The sequence below is a fragment of the Rana temporaria genome, chromosome 4, assembly GCF_905171775.1.
Source record: "Rana temporaria chromosome 4, aRanTem1.1, whole genome shotgun sequence".
Taxonomy (NCBI): Eukaryota; Metazoa; Chordata; class Amphibia; order Anura; family Ranidae; genus Rana; species Rana temporaria.
In genome coordinates, this window is record NC_053492.1 from 112,602,515 (window position 1) to 112,625,547 (window position 23,033).

The 23,033-nt window shown below is 45.3% G+C and overlaps 1 protein-coding gene across 1 annotated transcript in view; it reads right to left on the bottom strand.

The window, feature by feature from the left end:
- The window catches only part of GRK7 (G protein-coupled receptor kinase 7), a 67,204-nt gene that overhangs the window by 19,265 nt on the left and 24,906 nt on the right, over positions 1 to 23,033 (bottom strand). Inside the window, exons 2-3 of the mRNA XM_040348798.1 lie at positions 19,735 to 20,172; positions 1,607 to 1,878 (exon numbers count right to left, since the gene is read on the bottom strand). Coding sequence (XP_040204732.1) covers positions 1,607 to 1,878; positions 19,735 to 20,172 — 710 coding nt within the window. The remainder of the gene's footprint in view (positions 1 to 1,606; positions 1,879 to 19,734; positions 20,173 to 23,033) is intronic.

Genomic DNA, 23,033 nt, shown 5'->3' on the forward strand with positions numbered 1-23,033 from the left:
GATTTACAAAAATAATCTACTACAGCTACTGTTTAGACCCTGTTTAGATCCCTGAAATTTCACCAAAGCCCCCTAACGGGGCTCCTAAAACAAATAGTAAAAAAAAAAAATGATACAAAACATTTTTTTTTTAAATTGTAATAAAATAATAGAAATAAAAATGTCCACTGCCCTACTGACACTTTCCACCAGGTATGGCACCCTAGACCACCAGGGAAATTCCAATCAGTGCCCAGGCAGCTGCCAATCAGTGCCCATCTGTGCTACCTTTAAGTGCCACTTATAAGTACCCATCAGTGCAGCCTTTCAGTGCCCATCAGTGTCGCCTATCAGTGTCCATCAGTGCCACCCATGAGTGCCCATCAGTGGCGCCTATCAATGCCCATCAGAGTTGCATGTCAGTGCCACCCATCAGTGCCTCCTACCAGTGCCCATCAGTGCCACCTCATCGCTGCCGCCTTATCAGTGCCCATCAGTAAAGGAGAAAACGTACTTATTTACACAATTTTATAACAGAAACAAAAGAAAAACATTTTTTTCCCAAATTTTTTGTCTTTTTTGATTTGTTTAGTACAAAATTAAAACCACAGAGGTGATCAAATACCACCAAAAGAAATCTCTATTTGTGGCAACAGAATGATAAAAATTATGTTTGGGTACAGCGTAGCATGACCGCGCAATAGTCATTTAAACAGCGACAGCGCTGAAAGCTGAAAATTGGCTTGGGCAGGAAGGGGATGTAAGTGCCTGGTATTAAAGTGGTTAAAAACAATAGTTTTAAAAACGTTTTTTTGCATCGATACATGTTCCCTGGGGCAGGACCCGGGTCCCCATATACCGTATTTATCGGGCTATAATGCGCCCCGGCGTATAGCGGCACCCCCGAATTTGAGGAAGATTCCTGCAAAAAAAAATACTTAGTTTGGATGCCCCTTGTCGGTGTCTTGCCCGTCGTCCATCGCGTCCTGCCCGTCGTCCAGCGCGTCCATCGGCGGCCTCGTCCGGTCCGGCGTCCTTCTGCGGCCATCCCTGCTCGATCCCCACTTCCCGCGCTCTGTTCGAACTACTGCGCCGACATATACCGAGCGGAGTACACTCGTGTATAGTCGGGCTCGGCTTCTCTCGCGTAAACGACGTACAGGACGCACGCGACGTGACCGCGAGAGGAGCCGAGCCTGCCCGACTATACCCGAGTGTACTGCGCTCGGTATATGTCGGCGTAGTGGTCCGAACAAAGCGCGGGAAGCGGGTATCGGCGTATATCGCGCATCCACGATTTTGTTTTTCAGGGAAAAAAAGTGCGCGGTATACGCCGATAAATACGGTACTTTTTACGGCAATAACTTGCATATAAGCCTTTAAAATGAGGACTTTTGATTTTTCGTGTTCGTGTCCGTAGACCGAACCGGGCCGGTGTTCGGCTTATCCCTACTTTGGTGTACTAATGATGGATATATTTGTGTATGTGTATATTTGTACATAAGCACATATGGCCATCCAAAAATAAAATAACAAATAAGCACTTTTACTGGACACTAATCATTTGCAAAGGAAGAAATGTTATGTGATTTTTTTGTACACACGAGGCACATTGGGCTTTCCTCACCTGCTTCCCAATCGCTCCTCTGGTTTCTTTGCTAAAAAGAGTTTACATATATCCTTAGCCTCTGTAGTGAAGTTTGGATGGTTAAATGTAACCGGGTCCTCCAGTGTCTTCCGTTTCACCTCGTCCTTGTTTGGCTTCTCCTTTGGATCTCTGTAAGGTGTTTGGGCTGCAATCATTTCATACACGCTGCAACCCATTGCAAACCAATCCACAGGATAACTGTAACTCTCATCTTTCAGAATTTCAGGTGCCATGTAACCATTGGTCCCAGCCTAAGATACAGAAAGAGACAGCAGTGTTTTACTACCAGAAAGTGTGACAAATATATCCATGAAAGAAAGCTGAATAAGAAAAAGGAAATATCAGATCAGTTGATAGATCCTGGAAAGTGGCTTAAAGGTGAACGTTAATGAACACCTTCGCATTGTTTTATCATAATATGCTAAAAGCTCTCCTTTTCAAAAAGTCCACACTTAGAAAATGGAAGTTCTGAGTTTGGTTTGGGCCTACCAGATTATTCCATTCTTTTTTTTTTTGGGCCTACCATTTTATTCCACAGTGTCAGTGTTAATTTTGATTTTGTTTTAGTCATTGGGCTAGATTCAGGTAGCTGGGTGCATTGTTACGGCGCCGTAGCGTATCGTATTTACGCTACGCCGCCGTAAATCAGAGAGGCAAGTGCTGTATTCACAAAGCACTTGCCTCCTAAGTTACGGCGGCGTAGCATAAATGGGGCTGGCGTAAGCGCGCCTAATTCAAATGAGTATGAGGGGGACGTGTTTTATGTAAATGAGTGGTGACCCGACATGATTGACGTTTTTTACGAACGGCGCATGCGCCGTCCGTGTACATATCCCAGTGTGCATTGCTCCAAAGTACGCCGCAAGGACGTATTGGTTTCGACGTGAACGTAAATTACGTCCAGCCTTACTCGCGAACGACTTACGCAAACAACGTAAAAAATTCAAAATTCGACGCGGGAACGACGTCCATACTTAACATTGCGTACGCCTCATAGAAGCAGGAGCAACGTTACGCCGGAAAAGCCTTACGCAAACGACGTAAAAAAATTCCGCTGGGCGCACGTATCTAGGTCATTTGGATATTCTACGCTGAAAACGAAGGAAGCGCCACCTAGCGGCCGGCGTAAATATTAACAATTATACGCCGGCGTATTCAAGTTACGTCAGCGGAGGAAGCCTATTTTTTCAACGTATCTGCCTTTGAGAATCGGCGTAAAGATACAACGGCGCAGATTTGAAATTACGGCGGCGTATCTGGAGATACGCCGCCGTATGTTGTTGCTGAATCTAGCCCATAGTCTTTTGACTTAAAGGGGTTGTAAACCTTTGTTTTTTTTTTTTTAAAGTAACAAACATGTCATACTTACCTTCATTGTGTAGTTTGTTTTGTACAGAGTGGCCCTGAGTAGCCTCCTCTTCTTTGGTCCTCCAAGGGTGCTCGTGGCTTCTCCTCGCATCGGTAAACCCCCTAGGAGAAGCGCTCTCCCTGGGGGTTACCTTGCGGGCTTGCTCCCGAGTCCAGCATTTGCGTCCATAGACACAGAATGCCAGACTCTGCCCCGCCCCTTATGCCTGCGTCATTGGATTTGATTGACAGCAGTGTGAGCCAATGGCTGCGCTGCTGTCAATCTATCCAATCAAGAGCCGAGAACCCCGGTCAAAGAGGTACAGCGCATCTCTGCCGAGGGAACAAACAGGCTCAGGCGAGTAAAATGCTGGGGCTAGAGGGCCGGTCAGTGTCAGAAGTTTTTTCACCTTAATGAAAAGGATGCATTAAGGTAAAAGAACACAAGGGTTCACAACCCCTTTAAATGACATTTTAGTTTTAGTCATATTTTTAGTCATCTGAATTGTTTTAGTTTTAGTCGTATTTTAGTCAACTAATATCTCCAGTACATTTTAGTTGACAAAATCGAATGGGTTTAGTTAAATTGTAATGCATTATTTAAGAATTTCTCTAGAATTGCCAAACTCAATATGTACTCCTGGAGTAAAAATCAAATAACATGTTATTATTTATAGTAGGTTTGAACATGCACTACAGACACAGATTAGCCTTCGTGATATGAAATATATATAAGTTTTATGAACAAACAAAAATACTGCTTTTTGACAAACAGAAGCTCAACTTTAACCACTTGGTGCCCGTGCTATAGCCGAATGAGGGCTACAGCATGGACCCCAAATGCCAGGAGGCTCGCCCGCTCCCCCCTCAAGAGGCTTTCTCCACACCAGGGAGAAAGCCTTGCATTACTGTGTGTAGTTACAGACAGAAGAACAGGAAGTGAGGATTTCTCAGAAGAAATAAGGACATTTAAAAGCAAAATGGAAGGATGAGGTAAGTGAAGGAGGACTGCACTAAGGTAAAGGAAGCTATTTAGGGGAAAAAATGTTTTTACCTTTACAACCCCTTTAAGTGCCTAGTAAGCAAGTGGTTACAATAACAAAAAAAAAAGTAAACTTTATTGGCTGTAATGCCATTGCACTTATTACTTGAATATATTACCAACATTAAATATTAAGAAGATAAGAAAATCCCTTCTTTCAGCAGCTTAGTACATGCCTCCTACTTATTCTTATGTAGTAGTGCAATACATGTTCAACCTGTTCCCTACCGAGTCATTGTAAAATGACGTCGACGGGAACCCTCCGTCTCTCAGACTGGACGTCAAATGACGTCCTAGCCTTCTTGGGCGGGTAGGGGGCGTGCGCTCCCGCCGCATTGCCCGGGACCCGGTGCGTGTGTCCGGCGGCCGCGATGTCCGCCGGGCACCGACGATTGCCGGCAATCACGGCAGGACCATGGATCTGTGTGTGTAAACACACAGATCCATGTCCTGTCAGCGGTGAGGAGACTGATGTGTGTTCCCAGTACAGAGGAACACACATCGGTCTCCTCCCCTTGTGAGTCCCCTCCCTCTACAGTTAGAACACACTTTTGGGAACATATTTAACCCCTTCAGCGCCCCCTAGTATTAACCCCTTCCCTGCCAGTCACATTTACACAGTAATCAGTGCATTTTTATAGCACTAATCGCTGTGTAAATGTGAATGGTCCCAAAAACGTGTCAAAAGTATCCGATGTGTCCGCCGCAATGTCACGTTCACAATAAAGAAAAAAATCGCAGATAGCCGCCATTACTACTAAAAAAAAAAAAAAAATCCATAATTCTATTCCCTATTTTGTAGATGCTAGAACTTTTCCGCAAACCGATCAAATAAGCTTATTGCGATTTTTTTTTGCCAAAAATATGTAGAAGAATACGTATCGGTCTAAACTGAGGAAAAAAAATTATAATATTTATTAAATCAAAAAGTAAAAGAAATTGTGTTTTTTTCAAAATTGTCGCTCTTCTTTTGTTTATAGCGCAAAAAAATTAAAAGCGCAGAGGTGATCAAATACCACCAAAAGAAAGCTCTATTTGTGGGAAAAAAAGAGCGTAAATTTTGTTTGGGAGCCACGTCGCACAACCGCGCAATTGTCATTCAAAGTGCGACAGTGCTGAAAACTAAAAATTGGTCTGGGCAGGAAGGGGGTTAAACTTTAATGTGCAATTATTATAGGCTGTGGATAGAATTGTGTTGCTGATTTAGAAAAGGCCAGCAGAGGACGCCAAAGAGATAGTGTGAATGAGTGTAATGTGTGGAACTGCATAGGAAAGGGAAAGGATTGATGGGAGCCTCTGAGTCAATGCAGCTTGCAGATAGAGTCAAGGGATTGGGGCTTTAACAGACAGGTCTCTGAGGAAAGCAGAAGTTCAGGTGGGTAAACATTGCTCCTTTACATTTTCGTTCCGTTTTAGTTCGTTGGTGAAAATTGGAATTGATTTTTGTCATCGTTTTCGTCAATTGATTAAATTCAATTTGTAATTTTGTTTAGTTTTCAGCACTGAAAACATGCATTTGAAAAAAATGATGATAAAATATTTGTGTCAAAGACATTAAATCTGCACAGTGCTTGTTATTAAAGCCCAATTACACAGAAGCATTATAAAAGACAGTGCAGTCCATATATCACAATATCTAAAAACCCGGTCTTATTGTTTACTGTAATCTTTCTGTGGGTGGGGCAGTAATTATATATATATATATATATATATATATATATATATATTTCAAAACACAGTATGGAGGTCTTTAACCTCTTGCCACCGAGCATACGCTCATATGCGTCCTCGGCTTTCGGGGGTTATTCCGGGATGATAACCGCAGCTGCAGGTATCGTTTTTTAGAGCGGGCGATCGGCTTTCCAGTGATAATAACCGATTCAGCCAAAAGCCGCTCATTTGTTATCCCGGAGGAGCGGGAGGGGACACCCCCCCCCCCCCTCCTGCCACTCTTACCAGGCCTCCCGACCCACCGGGAGACCCGATCCACGATGCGCCACCTCCGGCGCCTAGGAGGTAAATGGCTTCCTGCCAGTCTCCTGAATGTAAACACGGAAGTGAGGTCACTTCCAGTTTACTCAGCTGCCAATGGCGCCGGATTTAAAAAAAATATACAGTATTCAGAGTCGCCGTTTTTGGTGATCTGAATACTTTGATGTGTAAAGCGGAGGTTCACACAAAAAGTGAACCTCCGCTTTTTGGATCCCTCCCCCCCCCTCTGGTGACACATTTGGCAACTTTCAGGGGAAGGGGGGTGCAGAGACAGGTATTTGCACCACTTCCGGGTCTGATTCCCGCCGGGAATCCAGCCTGTGACGTCGAACCCCCCCCCAAGCTGTTTTCTGGGAAACACTGTTCCCAGGAGAGAGCGGGGACCAGTGATGGCGTGCCGCGATCCTCCCGCATGCGCAGTAGGGAATCAGGCAGTGAAGCCGTCAGGCTTCACTGCCCGATTCCCTCACCGAGGATGGTGGCGGAAGCAGCCGAGGACCGAGCGATTGCTCAGCCTCGGCTGCTGACATCGTGGGCGGGCTGGACAGGTAAGTGTCCATTATTTAAAAGTCAGCAGCTGACGTATTTGTAGCTGCTGACTTAAAAAAAAAAAAATTGGCGGAACCTCCGCTTTAAGACCCCCGATCTCTCCATAAAGAGTACCTGTCACCACCTATTACTGTCACAAGGGATGTTTACATTTCTTGTGACAGCAATAAAAGTGATAATTAAAAAAAAAAAACAATATAATAAAATAATATATGTATATTATTTGGGGGTTCTAAGTAATTTTCTAGCAAAAAATATGGGGCCAGATCCTCAAAAGGGATACGCCGGCGTATCTACTGATACGCCGTCGTATCCCTGTTTCTATCTTTGGAACTGATCCACAGAATCAGTTTCCAAGAGATAGACAGAAGATCCGACATGTGTAAGGGACTTACACTGCCGGATCTTAGGATGCAGTACCGCATCCGCCGCTGGGGGCATTTCGCGTCGAAATGCCGCCTCGGGTATGCAAATTAGCACTTACGGAGATCCACAAAGCTTTTCAGCTTCGTTTTTTCTCCGTAAGTTTTAGTTTGCAACCGTAAAATTAGGGCTGCTTTTACAAAGTGTAAACTGTTTACACCTTGTAAAAGCAGACCCTTCTGTCCAGCGACGCGTTTTTTTTTTTGTTTTAAAATTTTTTTTCCCAACGCAACTTTATTGACCCGGCGCGATACACAAAGCTTGGCGTAACGTAATTTCGCGCTATGCACGTCGGGAAAATGACATCACGAGCATGCGCAGTACGGCCGGCGCTGGAGCGCGCCTAATTTAAATGGGAATCGCCCCCATTTGAAGAGGAACGCCTTGCGCCGGCGGAATTTAGGTTACACAGCCAAAAATTTCTAGGTAAGTGCTTTGTGGATCGGGCACTTAGGTAGAAATTTTAAGGCAGTGTAACTTAAATGGGAATTTTTACGTTACGCCGGCTCTTTGTGGATCTGGCCCATGGATTTTAACTTGTAAACACCAAATGTCAGAAATAGGCTTAGTCATGAAAGGGTTATAGAAAATTTACTGTATAATAGTGCTGGGTCTGTTCTGGTTTACTAACATTTTACCTAACCTTAAAGTGATTGTAAAGCTTTAATTTTTTTTTTTTTAAATAACAAACATGTCATACTTACCTCCACTGTGCAGTTCGTTTTGCACAGAGTGGCCCCAAACACTGACTTCTATATATTTTTTATCCTAACACCCTAGAGAATAAAATGGCGGTCGTTGCAATACTTTCTGTTACACCGTATTTGCGCAGCGGTCTTACAAGCGCACTTTTTTGGGAAAAAATACACTTTTTTTAATTAAAAAAAATAAGACACCAGTAACGTTAGCCCAATTTTTTTTTATATTGTGAAAGATATGTTACGCAGAGTAAATTGATACCCAACATGTCACGCTTCAAAATTGCATCCGCTCGTGGAATGGCGACAAACTTTTACCCTTTAAAATCTCCATAGGCGACATTTAAAAAATTCTACAGGTTGCATGTTTTGAGTTACAGAGGTGGTCTAGGGCTAGAATTGTTGCTCTCGCTTTACCAATCGCGGCGATACCTCACATGTGTGGTTTGAACACCGCTTTCATATGCGGGGGCGCTACTCGCGTATGTGTTCGCTTCTGCATGCAAGCTCAGAGGAACGGGGCGCGTTCCTGGCTCCTAACTTTTTTAGCTGGCTCCTAGATTCCAAGAAAATTTGTCAAGCCCTGTCTTAGTCCTCCATAAATGTAGCAGAAATTTGTGCTTAAAATATAGGCAACACTTTTTTTTCCCCCATTTTGGATAGAGTAAGGCAGGGATACTCAAACTACGGCCCTCCAGCTGTTGAGGAACTACAAATCCCATGAGGCATTGCAAAACTCTGACATTCACAGACATGACTAGGCCTGAACAGCTGGAGACCCGTAGTTTGAAGACCCCTGGAGTAAGGGATGGTTATAGCCCCTTTTAATTTTAAATTTTTTTTGCCATCTGTTCATTTCCCTTAATTTCCTGCCTCATTTCCAAACAGGAAGTGGGAGGAAATCTCTGCAGATTAAGGAACTCCCCCCCCACCCACAGCTGGGCACTTAAAGGGCAACATACCTGTACGTGCCTGTGCCAAGCCGTGCCATTCTGCCGACGTATATCGGGGTTAGACGGTCCTCAAGTGGTTAAACAGGAAGGGGTGTTACCTTGACAGGAAGGGGTAGATCCTATTTAAATTAGTGGTTGCACGAGTTTAGTCAGGCCTAGGGCAGCACAAAAAGTAAATACACCACTGCCAAACACGCATTCTTGGAATCAATGTACGACCCGGAAGAGTTTAGTCTTGTAAACTACTGTTTGTAATCTAAAATTAACATTCGTGATGCGGCAAATGATGAAATGTCAAAATTCTCACCTTCTTTAATGGGATAATAACAAAGCTGGTGATACTGATGTAGTTATGCCAAACATATTTTAAAAGCCATTTGTTTTGTACGATCTGAAAATCGTGAATCAACGCTCACCAAACTTCCACTAACACAAAATTAGCAGAAGGGGCCAAAAGGGCGGCACTCGAGAAATTAACTTCCTTTTTATACTCTCATAGTACATCTGTATATGGGGTCTTAGGCTATGTTTGTTGGTGTGCTCTGGAGTTGGTACATAGGCCTGACAGCCTCTGAAAGGGTAGAGGAGACCCGTTTATTTCCAGTCGGTGTTGCTATAAAAATACCATTACATTTCTTTGTGTATCCCTGTACAGTGTTTTACAGTAATTAATAAACAGGCAATCTGGGGCATAGATAAGGCCCATTAAAAGGGAACTCTTTATGAGAGATATTGCTAATCTCCACTTTAAAATGCTAGTTTTTGGCTTTGGTCTTTGTTAAAGTAGTTGTAAACCCTTACCTATATCCAGTGAAGTAACAAGCTTCAGGTGATTCACAGTTGTGATACCTGTTCATCTGTAGCCAATTCTTCACATCGATTAAAGTGCTAAATTCATGCAGCTTAAAAACTTTCACAGCTGAGGCTGTCAATCACAGGCCGTGTGTTGGAGCTCCCCTACAAAAGATAGTCACTGTGTGGGGGTGGATTGTTTGAAAAAGTAAGATCCAGTTCTAGCTACTGTAAAGGCAGAATAGGCTTCAGGGACAGAAAGTCTTGAAAGGAGTAAAATAGACAGTTTGATTGATATTCTGAGATGAGGCTGGTGATGTAGATGGGGAAAGAGTTGTAGATGGCTTTGTAAGTTATTTTGTTTGGTGCTCAGAAGCAAGTAGAGAGATTGGTAGAGAGGGATGGCAATGATACACTGAGCGATTGGTAAGGTGGATGAATCTGGTAGCAATATTCATAGTAGACTTAAATCAGGTCCGCCTGAAAAAAATAAATTCTGCAGCTGCTGACTTAATAAATGGACACTTACTTGTCCAGGGTGCCGGCGATGTCGGCAGCCGAAGCTGATCAATCGCTCGGCTCTCCGCTGCACTAAGGGGTTGTGGGTGGGCACAGGGGGAGACATGGGGAGGAGGTGGGGCAGACCTAGCCTACCTCCTCCTCCTCGTATGGGCTATACATCGGGCGGGTATGTGAAGCAGGCCCCAGCGGGCGGGGGATGTGCACACTACGCTGGGTGGGTGAGTGGGCGGTGAAGGCACTGAGTGAGGCCATGGCACCCTCGAATGACGTGCACACAATACTAACTTAGCTTGTGACAGCACACTTGGGACTGACGGTGCCCTGTAAATTTGTCGCCCCCTCCTTTGGCGCCTGGGTGCGGTGCACACCACGCACCCGCACAGGATGGGCCCTGCTGGTTGCTCACGGTTCTCATGATCATTGAGACTCCACGAGGTGAGAACCTGCATGGAGCCCCAGACCGAGGGAGGATGACAGTTATTTTGTGTTTCTTCCATTTGCGAATAATCACACCAACTGTTGGCACCCTCTCACCAATCTGCTTGGTGATGGTCTTGTAGCCAATTCCAGCCTTGTGTAGGTTCTACAATCTTGTCCCTGACATCTTTGGACAGCTCTTTGGTCTTAGCCATGGTAAAGAGATTGGAATCTGATTAATTGATTGCTTCTGTGGATAGGTGTCTTTTATACAGGTAACAAGCTGAGATTAGGATCACTCCCTTTAAGAGAGTGCTCCTAATCTCAGCTAATTTTCTGTATGGAAGACACCTGGGTACCAGAAATTTTGGTGATTCACTCATTAAAATGCAAATCAATTTATAACTTTTTTGAAATGCGTTTTTCTGGATATTTTTGTTGTTATTCTGTCTCTCCCTGTTAATATAAACCTACCATTAAAATTATAAACTGATAATTTGTTTGTCAGTGGGCACAGGTACAACATCAGCAGGAGATCAAATACGTTTTTCCCTCACTTCTAATAAAGAACTATAGTGGAACCTCGGTTTGCCAGTAACTTGGTTTGAGAGCGGTTTGGTTTGCGAGCAACTTTTTTTTTTAATTCTGACTCGGTTTGTGAGTATTGACTTGCAAGACGAGCATAATTCAAGCTAAATAGGCCTGCAGTATCTCATTTGGCCTGAGGTACGGAGGCGCAGAAGCCGAGCAGAGCCGAAAATAGGCCTGCAGTACCTAATTTGGCCTGAGGTACGGGGGCGCAGGAGCCGAGAAAAGCCAAAGATTGGCCTGCAGTACCTTATGTGGCCTAAGGTACGGGGGCGAAGGAAACGAGCCGAAGTGTCCTCGGGCCTTTTCTGCGCTCTCTGGTGCCCCCCACCTCTGGCCGCATTTGGTATTGCATCCCATTGAAGTCAATGCGTAACAAATTATTTTCGTTTCTATTGACTTCAATGGAAAAACTCGCTTTGATATGCAAGTACTTTGGATTACAAGCATTCTCCTGGAACGGATTATGCTCGTAAACCGAGTGTATTGAAACGACTGTGTATTTGTAATCCCTTGAAGTTTACCCTATTGACACCTCATGCATGACAACGGAGCTATCAATTTCAGCTTAGGCCGATTACAGCCTAGCAGAACTAAATTTAACCACTTGAGACCCAGAGGACGTCCTGGGACGTCCTCGGCTTTGTGCGGTGATATCTGAATGATGCCTGCAGCTGCAGGCATTATTCAGATATCGCCGTCTTCAGCCGGCGATTCTGTGCACCAGAAGAATGATCAAAGCGGCGGTTCCGCCACTCGATCGTTCTTCTAGGCAGCGGGAGGGGACGTCCCCCCCCTCCCGCCGCCATCCGGTGCTTCTCCGGGCTCTCCCGTGCCATCAGTGGCCCGGAGAGCGAGTCAGCCGGCACTCGTTGGTAAACCATAGAGATGACTGGTGACCAGATGGTCACAGTCATCTCTATGACCGTCGGAGGACCAGGCGCGACGTTATGATGTCACGCCCGGTACCCGAAAGTAAACAAAGCCGCTATCGCGGCTGTCGGCATGTAATCAGTGATTTTTTTTCACCGAATTCATGCTTGTAAGCCTCCTGTAGGAGAGATGTGGGGTCTTATTGACCCCACATCTCTCCATAAAGAGGACCTGTCACAGTGATTCTTATTACAAGGGATGTTTACATTCCTTGTAATAGGAATAAAAGTGATCAAAAAAAAAAATGTAAAAAAAAGTGTAAAAAAAAAAAAAAAGTAAAAAAATAAAATAAAATAATAAAAACAAAAATTTAAACGCCCCTGTCCCGGTCGCTCGTGTGCAGAAGCGAACGCGCATGCAAGTCCCGCCCACATACGTAAACACCGTTCAAACCCCACATGTGAGGTATCATCGCGTGCGTTAGAGCGTGTGCAACAATTCTAGCACTAGACCTCCTCTGTAACTCAAAAATAGTAACCTGTAAAAAAAATTAAAGCGTCGCCTATGGAGATTTTTAAGTACCGAAGTTTGGCGCCATTCCATGAGTGTGCGCAATTTTAAAGCGTGACATGTTAGGTATCTATTTACTCGGCGTAACATCGTCTTTCACATTAAACAAAACAATTGGGCTAACTTTACTGTTTTGTTATTTTTTAACTCATGAAACTGTTTTTTTCCCTAAAAAAAGGCGTTTGAAAAATGATTGCGCAAATACCGTGCGAGAAAAAAAGTTGCAATGACTGCCATTTTATTCCCTAGGGTGTCTGCTAAAAAAAATATATAATGTTTCGGGGTTCTGATTAATTGTCTAGCAAAAAAATTTAGATTTTTACATAAAGGAGAAAAGTGGCAAAATAGGCCCGGGAACAAAGGGCCAAATCCTCAGCCAGGCGGCGTAACTTAACTTTCAGCAGTTAAGTTACACTGACTTAAAGTTTTTACCTAAGTGCCTGATCCTCAAAGCACTTACGTAAAAATTTCAAGCAGTGTAAGTTAAGTGCCGCCGTCGTAAGGCGTTCCTCCTCTCCGGGGGGCGTTTACAATTTAAATGAGGCGCGCTCCCGCGCCGGCCGTACTGCGCATGCGCGTGACGTCATTTTCCCGACGTGCATCGCGCGAACGTAATTGACGCCGGGCGGCTTTGTGGATTGCGACGGGACACTAAAGTTACGACGGGTGAAAAAAAGACGCGCCGGGAAAACAAATAATTTTAAAAAAAAATGACAGCGTCGCTCGGCATGCATTCCTGAGGGAGAACTCCATGCCAATTTTCAATGAAAAAAACGGCATGGGTTCCCCCTCAGGAGCATACCAGGCCCTTAGGTCTGTTATGGGTTGTAAGGAGACCCCCCTCCGCCGCAAAATTGACGTAGGGGGTCCCCCTACAATCCATACCAGACCCGTATCCAAAGCACGCTACCCGGCCAGCCAGGAAGGGAGTGGGGACGAGCGAGCGCCCCCCCCCCCTCCTGAGCCATGCCAGGCCGCATGCCCTCAACATGGGGGGGTTGGGTGCTCTGGGGCAGGGGGGCGCACTGCGGGCCCCCCCACCCCAGAGCACCCTGTCCCCATGTTGATGAGGACAGGACCTCTTCCCGACAACCCTTGCCATTGGTTGTCGGGGTCTGCGGGCGGAGGCTTATCGGAATCTGGGAGTCCCCTTTAATAAGGGGGCCCCCAGATACCGGCCCCCCACCCTAAGTGAATGGATATGGGGTACATCGTACCCCTATCCATTCACCTGTAGGCAAAAAGTAAAAGTTAATAAACACACAACTCAAGGCTTTTTAAAATATTTTATTATTCTGCTCCGGACGCCCCCCCTGTCTTCGTTATTAGCTCAATTACCAGGGGGGGCTTCTTCTTCCGCTCTCCGGGGGTCTTCTCCGCTCTCCGGGGGTCTTCTCCGCTCTCCGGGGGTCTTCTCCGCTCTCCGGGGGGGCTTCTCCGGACTCCGGGGGGCTTCTTCCATCTTCTCCCCTCTTCCGCTCTTGACTCGGCGAACCCCGGTTCTTCTGCAGCTCTCCGGTGCCTTCTTCTTCAGCGCTGGCTGCCTGCTATGTTTGTGTGTTAGCTCGATTTCAAACAGGCAGCCGGCGCGGTCTTCTGTGATGTCAGGGTCTTCTGGTCTTCTGTTCTTCCGATGTTGCCTCGTCGCCTCTTGTCACTGTAATGATGGAAGCGCGCCTTGCATCACATTTATATAGGCATCACCGTCCCATCATGCTCCGGTAGGTACCCACGTGGTGGGTGCACGTGGGTAGGCACCCACCACGTGGGTACCTGCCGGAGCATGATGGGACGGTGATGCCTATATAAATGTGATGCAAGGCGCGCTTCCATCATTACAGTGACAAGAGGCGACGAGGCAACATCGGAAGAACAGAAGACCAGAAGACCCTGACATCACAGAAGACCGCGCCGGCTGCCTGTTTGAAATCGAGCTAACACACAAACATAGCAGGCAGCCAGCGCTGAAGAAGAAGGCACCGGAGAGCTGCAGAAGAACCGGGGTTCGCCGAGTCAAGAGCGGAAGAGGGGAGAAGATGGAAGAAGCCCCCCGGAGTCCGGAGAAGCCCCCCCGGAGAGCGGAGAAGACCCCCGGAGAGCGGAGAAGACCCCCGGAGAGCGGAGAAGACCCCCGGAGAGCGGAAGAAGAAGCCCCCCCTGGTAATTGAGCTAATAACGAAGACAGGGGGGGCGTCCGGAGCAGAATAATAAAATATTTTAAAAAGCCTTGAGTTGTGTGTTTATTAACTTTTACTTTTTGCCTACAGGTGAATGGATAGGGGTACGATGTACCCCATATCCATTCACTTAGGGTGGGGGGCCGGTATCTGGGGGCCCCCTTATTAAAGGGGACTCCCAGATTCCGATAAGCCTCCGCCCGCAGACCCCGACAACCAATGGCAAGGGTTGTCGGGAAGAGGTCCTGTCCTCATCAACATGGGGACAGGGTGCTCTGGGGTGGGGGGGCCCGCAGTGCGCCCCCCTGCCCCAGAGCACCCAACCCCCCCATGTTGAGGGCATGCGGCCTGGCACGGCTCAGGAGGGGGGGGGGGCGCTCGCTCGTCCCCACTCCCTTCCTGGCTGGCCGGGTAGCGTGCTTTGGATACGGGTCTGGTATGGATTGTAGGGGGACCCCCTACGTCAATTTTGCGGCGGAGGGGGGTCTCCTTACAACCCATAACAGACCTAAGGGCCTGGTATGCTCCTGAGGGGGAACCCATGCCGTTTTTTTCATTGAAAATTGGCATGGAGTTCTCCCTCGGGAATGCATACCAAATGCCGTCGCTTGAATGGGCCTTTACAAGGTGTGACTAACTTTACACCTTGTAAAAGCAGCCCTAGTTTTACACCAGGCAAACTAACACTTACGGCGTAAAAACTAGGTACAAAAGCTTTGAGGATCGCCCTAAGTGCTAATTTGCATACTAACAGAGGCATTTCGACTCGAAATGCCCCCAGTGGCGGATGCGGTACTGCATCCTAAGATCCGGCAGTGTAAGTCCCTTACAGATGTCGGATCTTCTGCCTAACTTAGGAAAACTGCTTCTGAGGATCAGTTCCAAAGTTAGAACCAGAGATACGACGGCTTACGCCGGAGTATCTCTTTTGTGGATATGGCCCAAAGTGGTTAAGAGAGTTATGTCTGCATAAGACAGGGTGGCTACATCTGTAAAAGGTATAAGGATATTTACATAAAACGTATACATTTTCAGCATAAATGCGTGTTCTGCAGTATTACATGGTATTTTCTTCATGGCTACAAATTTATCTTTAAATAAACCAGTTTATGAAACTTGTTTGATTTATGATTGCTGGAGCATTAATAAGGTGCTGCAAGCTCCATTGTGTAACCAACCAGTATTCAATTTATTAATGTTGGATAAGAGAAAGATGTAACCTGATTGGTTGTTAAAGGTTACTGCATCTTGCCCATTATACTTTCCATGCCTACAATTTTAGCAGAAAGCCAGCTGGTACCCAGCTTTTGATGATAGCAGTGACTATGCTTGATCTGATATCAGCTTTTGTCAATAGAGGCACTTTTTATATTGGCAATTTACCAAGGAACTCGCTGTTGAACAGTGTCCCTCAGGACTAAGGCAACAGTAAAGTCTAATACGCATACAATTATGATCTTATTGATATCTGGCACAGCATTTCTTGGCTGGAACTTTTCACAAAAAAATACTTAATACAATGCTCTGTTGCCAAGTATAGTAATGTTGGAGCAATTAGTAAACAATTGAGAGAGAAGCTATTACTGAAAAAGAACACTGGGGATCAATACTCTGCAAACCACAGAGTTTAAATGAGGATGAATCTTGTTTGAGCCAATATTGCTCATACAACTAAAATGCTGAACAGAACCTAAGGCTATATCTCCCATATGGTAACAGTGTATAATAGTCTATTTAAAGTAGAATTGAAGGCAAAGCGTTTTTTTCCTTTTGGAAAGAGGGAGAGACAAAAATGAAATACCTCACAGACGTTCTAATACCGTTCCTCTCTTTCCAATACTAGAAAAAAAAGTTATACTTTAATATCTCAAGAAGTGACACTGATAGAAAAATTATCAAAAAAACAAACAAATGATCACACAATGAGGTTAGCCTAATGCCGCGTACATGCGATCGGAAATTCTGACAAGAAAAGTCAGATGTGAGCTTTTGGTCGGAAATTCCGACCGTGTGTAGGTTCCATCGGAATTATTCTGTCTGAATTTACCCCAAAAAAACATGCATGCTCGGAATCAATTAGATGCATGCTCGGAATCATTGAACTTAATTTTTCTCGTCTCGTTATAGTGTTGCACATCACCGCGTTCTTGACTGTCGGAATTTTGTGCGACCGTGTGTATGCAACACAAGTTTGAGCCAAAGTTCCGTCTGAAAAAAATCCATGGTTTTCCGTGTGTACGATAGCAAAAACATTAGAAAAACATAGCTTTGGAAAGTTTCCCTAACTTTTCTCTACAAGCAGTGAGCTGCATCTTTATTATCCTGCTTTTTTCAGGAAAATATTTATGCTTGTCTTTTCTTTGACATGGGTTTGGATTTCGGGGCAGTACTATTTATAATGGGCCAGATTCAGAAAGAAGCGCCTATCTTTAGGCGGCCGTAGCGTATCTCAGATGCACTACGCCACCGTAACTTAGAGCGGCAGGTCCCGTATTCAGAAAGAACTTGCGCTCTAAATTACGGCGGCGTAGTGTAAATGGGCCGGCGTAAGCCCGCCTAATTCAAACTAGGCTGGTAGTGGGCGTGTTGTATGTAAATGATTCGTGACCCCACGTAAATGACGCGCTTTACGAACGGCGCATGCGCGCGCATGCTCAGTATCACGTTGAATTTCCTCCGTAAATTACGCCTCAATGTTTAGTCGACGTGAACGTAACCTACGCCCATCCCCATTCACGGACAACTTACGCAAACGATGTAAAATACGACTCTGTTCCGACATTTCCGACGTCCATACCTAACATGACTTACCCCTGCTTAATGAGGGGTAAAGTTACGCCGGACCGACGCCTTACGTAAACAACGTATATAGATGCGCCGGACGGAATTACGTTTGTGAATCGGCGTATCTAGGTCATTTGCATATTGAGCGGCCAGCCTAAATATGCACCCCAAGATACGACGGCGTAGGAGACTTACGCCGCTCGTATCTTGACAACCGTGAGGCGTATCTGATTCTTTGAATCAGGCGCCAAGATACGACGCCTCACACTCAGACTTACGACGGCGTATCTGGAGATACGCCATCGTAAGTTGTTTCTGAATCTGGCCCAATGTGTTTTTATTAGGGGCTAATTAGGTCCTCTTCTGGTGGAGTCTAACCCTTGTTACCCGATTGGCCCAGTCAGGCCCAAGTATGAGGCCCCGTACACAATTCCGAGGAACTTGACGTGCCAAACACATCGAGTTCCTTGTCGAGTTCAGTGTTGAAGCCGCCGAGGATCTCGGCGGGCCGACTTTCCTCATTGAACAACGAGGAAATAGAGAACATGTTCTCTATTTGGCCCGACGAGTTCCTCGCCGGCTTCCTCGCTGAAAAGTGTACACACGACCGAGTTTCTCGGCAGAATCCAGCTCCGATCGAGTTTCTGGCTGAATTCTGCCGAGAAACTCGGTCGTGTGTACGGGGCCTGAGAGTTCACCTGGAGAGCTGTAACCCCTACTAACCATTATTAGGTGGTAATGAAGCCAACTTCCCTACTGGTTCTTGTACCTTCATGTCCTATCTCTTTTTGCATGGCCTCTTTTTCACTCTTTTTGCATGCTTTGCAGTCTAAAATAATGGCTTTTTCTATCACTCGAATACATCCATTTTTTTGAGTTAACTGCAATATGGGCATTCATTGATTATACTCTCATTTAAATCTCACTTCGTCTTCTCCAACCTCATAACATTTTGTGCATCCATTTCTGTTTAAACTTTGGAACCAAGTTCATTAAACAATGAACAGGCTGGCACCACACCTAATTTTGCTGAATCCTGTTGCCTGACCCACTAACATCTGTTCTAGCTTCTTCAATGCTTCTCTTCTCTTTCATTCCCTCCACTGGTTGCCTTTTACACAAAGAACTTCTGACTCTGTCCTACAAGGCTCCCTACCCTCTAGCTCTTCCATACTTTGTTTATTTTCAGATACTATACCAAAATTAATCTCCACTCTCCATTTTCATAATTTCATTAGTCTCCAAGTCTTCCCATAAACCTGTCTACTTTTCTTGAATTCCCTTCCACATGTCACTCAGCACTCTGTAATCCTTTAAACTTCTTAAAACTCATATCTTCAGACAAGTGAGCTAAGTCTCTTCATTGTAGAGCTCTGCTTCTTCCTCCATAATCTGTATAATTGGACTTATTTATACTTCTGATGACCCACTCTGAGAATAGCTATCAGCAGCATCCCAACACATATGAAAAGTGTGAGAATCTCTGTGCCCGCAAAAAAAGACAGCACTACAGGTGCAGCATTACTATATTATGCTTCACGTCTAGGCCTGGCAGTCTCCTGCAAATATCAGTATTATGTGACAGAAAACTAATGCCGCGTACAGATGATCGGACATTCCGACAACAAAACTGTTGATTTTTTTCCAACGGATGTTGGCTCAAACTTGTCTTGCATACACACGGTCACACAAATGTTGTCGGAAATTCCGATCGCCAAAAACGCAGTCACATACAACACGTACGACGGCACTTTTAAAGGGAAGTTCAATACCAGTCGTGTTAGTAGAAGTTTGGTGAGAAACGATTCGCGGTTTTCAGCCTTGTGCTTTTCAGTCCGTTACAGCGTGACGAATGTGCTATCTCCATTATGAATGCTAGTTTTACCAGTCTCGTACTTGATCCAGAGCATGCGTGGAATTTTGTGCGTTGGAACTGTCTACACACGATCGGAATTTACGAGAACAGATTTTGTTGAGGGAAAATTTGAGAACCAGCTCTCAAACTTTTGTTGTTAGAAATTCCGATAACAAATGTCCGATGGAGCCTACACACGGTCGGAAATTCCGACAACAAGCTCCCATCGAACATTTGTTGTCGGAAATTCCGAGTGTGTGTGTACGTGGCATTACAGTTACAATCATTACCATCAGAGGTGTTCTAGCATAAATGTCTCATATATTATGTAAACTGGCAGCTGAGTAGTTCTCAAATGGTTAATTGGCAAAATCTTCTTACCATCTGCCTTTAAAATTAAATAGCCACATAAGGTCTTTAGCGAAGGCCAAATCCAAAGGAATTAAGACTTGCTCTTATAATACGAAGGAAAATAGATCTTCATCAGGAAAGGCATGTGAGTAGCCAGAGAGAATTGTTACCTACCCTGGTAGTGATGGGTTGTCCTTCCTTCACCTTAACAGCAAGTCCCAAGTCAGAAAGACGACAGTTGCCATTGTCATCTAGAAGAACATTTTCTGGCTTCATGTCCCGGTATAGGATATTCAGAGAGTGAAGGTGCAGGATGCCACAGCAAATCTGGGCTGAATAAAATATCACCCGCTTAATCTCTAGTCCTTTCTCTCCTACATTGTAGATGTGATATTTGAGGTCTCCGCCATTCATAATGGTCATCACTAGGCACAAGTGAGTTTTAGTCTCATATGCATAGGCCAAAGAGACAATGAAAGGGCTGTGAACCTTCTCTAGGATCTCCTTCTCCAGCAAGGCCATTTTCTCCCCATTTTTCTTCTTGAGACGCTTCTTGTCCAGCTTTTTACAAGCATACATCTGACCTGTGTTCTTCACTTGTATAGCACACACCTGCAAACACACAACAACAATGTTTGAACGACTTCAAATATAAAGAATTTTCCAATATCTATCTATCTATTTATTGTATATACCAGCCTTTTTTAACCATGGCTTGGAACATGGGGCCAGATTCACGTATCTGCGGCGCAGCGTAACGTAACCCGTTTACGTTACACCACCGCAAGTTTTCAGTCTAAGTGCCCGATCCACAAAGCACTTACCTGGAAACTTGCGGCGGTGTATCGTAAACACGTCCAATGGGGCGGGTACCATTTAAATTAAGCACGCTCCCGCACCGGACGTACTGCGCATGCTCCGGTCGCAAGTTTCCCGACGTGCTTTGCGCGAAATTACGACGCGCCGACGTGTTGAGAATCGCGACGTGCGTAACGTACTTACGTCAGGAAAACAAAAAAATTCAAAAGCGACGCGTGAAAGACGTTACGCCGGCGTATCGGTAGATACGCCGACGTAACTCGGAATCTAAGCCTGTCGTAAGTTTAAGTGTATTCTCAAACTGAGATATACTTAAACCTAGCTAAGATACGATGGCCTGCGCCGTTGTATCTTAGGGTGCAATTTTCCCGCTGGCCGCTAGGTGGCGCTTCCGTTGATTTCGGCATAGAATATGTAAATTACTAGATACGCCGATTCACGAACGTACGCTTGCCCGTCGCAGTCAAGATACGCTGTTTCCGTAAGAGATACGCTGCGTAAAGATAAACCTGCCCCCTAGGTGGCGTAGCCAATGTTAAGTATGGTCGTCGTTCCCGCGTCGAAATTTGAAAATTTTATGTCGTTTGCGTAACTCGTCTGTGAATGGGGCTGGACGTGATTTACGTTCACGTCAAAACCAATGACGTCCTTGCGGCGTACTTTGGAGCAATGCACACTGGGAAATTCCACGGACGGCGCATGCGTGTTGTAAATACAACACTTGCCTCTCTGACTTACGGAGGCGTAGCGTAAATACGATACGCTGCGCTGCCGTAACAATGCGCGCCCCTACCTGAATCCGGCCCATAGTTCCATCTTACCCTCAATGTAAAGGGGTACTTTCCCAGTAACCACAAATGACCACCACTGAGCACTCAGATTCACACCAAGCTGAACAGGGCCTAAAATTTGGTCATCCTTATTATGAGTGGGGCCTATGGAAGGCTACCTATGCACAGGGATGGCCTGTGATGGCTATCAGTAATTTAAACCATCATCAGAATTTAAATAGATTCTATTGAGCTCCTGTGCATAAAAAGAGTTTGGACTGGGAACCCATCAGAACACTAATTTGTCAGCACAGTTCTGTTCTTTAATTCTGTTCCTTGGCATGTTCTTACACTCTCTGTCCCACATGCACCAGTCATCTGCCTTGCCAACAAAACAAATCCACGTTGAGCATCTACTAGGCTACTAATTTGTCAGTACCATCTTGCATGTACACTCTAGTACTGAGAGCTAGACATGTGCATTCGTTTTCGTCCGAATGCATTTTCGTCCAAATTTCAGGTATTTTCGTTATCGTTTTAACAAACGATAACGAAAGCACAGAAAACGAAAAACGAAAGATCCGACATAAACAAATGTCCCAAACGTCCCAAGTCGCGCTGTAGAGAAAAACAATGCAAGTGAATGGGAGCGGTGTTAATACACACGACTCGAGTCGCTCCGACTTCAAAAGAAGTTCCTGTACTACTTCAATCCGACTTGTAGGCGATTTGTACCCATTGATTTCAATGGAAGTCGCCTCCAAGTCTGATCACTGTCTTAACTGAAGCGACTTTCCAGGAAGATAACATACATTTCTCAGGCAAACTTCTCCCTCCCCCTCCCTCCCCTAGAGCTGATTGTTGTTTGATTGGCCACTGGAAAGTCTCCTGTCCTGGAGACGACTTCAAGTCGTATTGTAAATCGCCCCAGATCGCCCTGTGGTTCATGCTCAAGTCGTGTCGGAGTCGCCTCTGAAAGTCGCGCTGGAAGTCGTGTCGCCCTAGTGTGAACCGACTCTAATTGTGCATCTTGAAACAACCACACCACATGTTTTCAGAGAGTCCTGTATTTCACCTGAAGTTATTTGTGGGTTTTTCTTTGCATCCCAAACAATTTTCCTGGCAGCTGTGGCTGAAATTTGAGTTGGTCTAACTGACCGTGGTTTGATTTCAACAGAACCCCTCATTTTACAGTTCTTGATTAGTATGAACACTACTGATTGGCATTCTCAATTCCTTGGATATCTTTTTATATCCATTTCCTGTTTTATACAGTTTAACTACCCTTTCCCGCAGATCCTTTGACAATTCTTTTGCTTTCCCCATGACTCAAGCCTAATACACACGCTCGAGTAAACCGAGCGTGTGTACAAGGCTTTCAGGTTTCTCGTCTGGAAATCTGGCCAGAATCTCAATGAGAAAAATAGAGATCCTGCTCTCTATTTTCTCGTCGAAATTCTTGTCGGCCTGTTTCCCGACGAAAAACCAGAGATTGTGTATACTTACCTGTCGCCGTGGAAACCCGCACATGCTCAAAATGACTGACGCATGCGCGGTAGCTTCCACGGCATAGGTAGGGTGAAGCAAGATGGCGGCGACGGCATCGAATGTGACGAGTGCATGCTCATCGTACGCAATGACATCACCGCGTTCTTGCCTTTCAAGAGAACTGCGGTTCTTTTGAAAGGTCTGTGTGTACACTCGGGCGGCAAGAGATTCTTGCCAAGAATCTCGTAGGGAAAAACAACGTTTTTTTCCTGACGAGATTCTTGCCCGCGTGTACGAGGCCTCAGAATCCATAAACGTCAGTGCAGCACTGGATGAAAGGTGCAAGGGTCTGTCAGGAGTCCAGAAACTCTTTGACCTTTTATACACACACTAGTT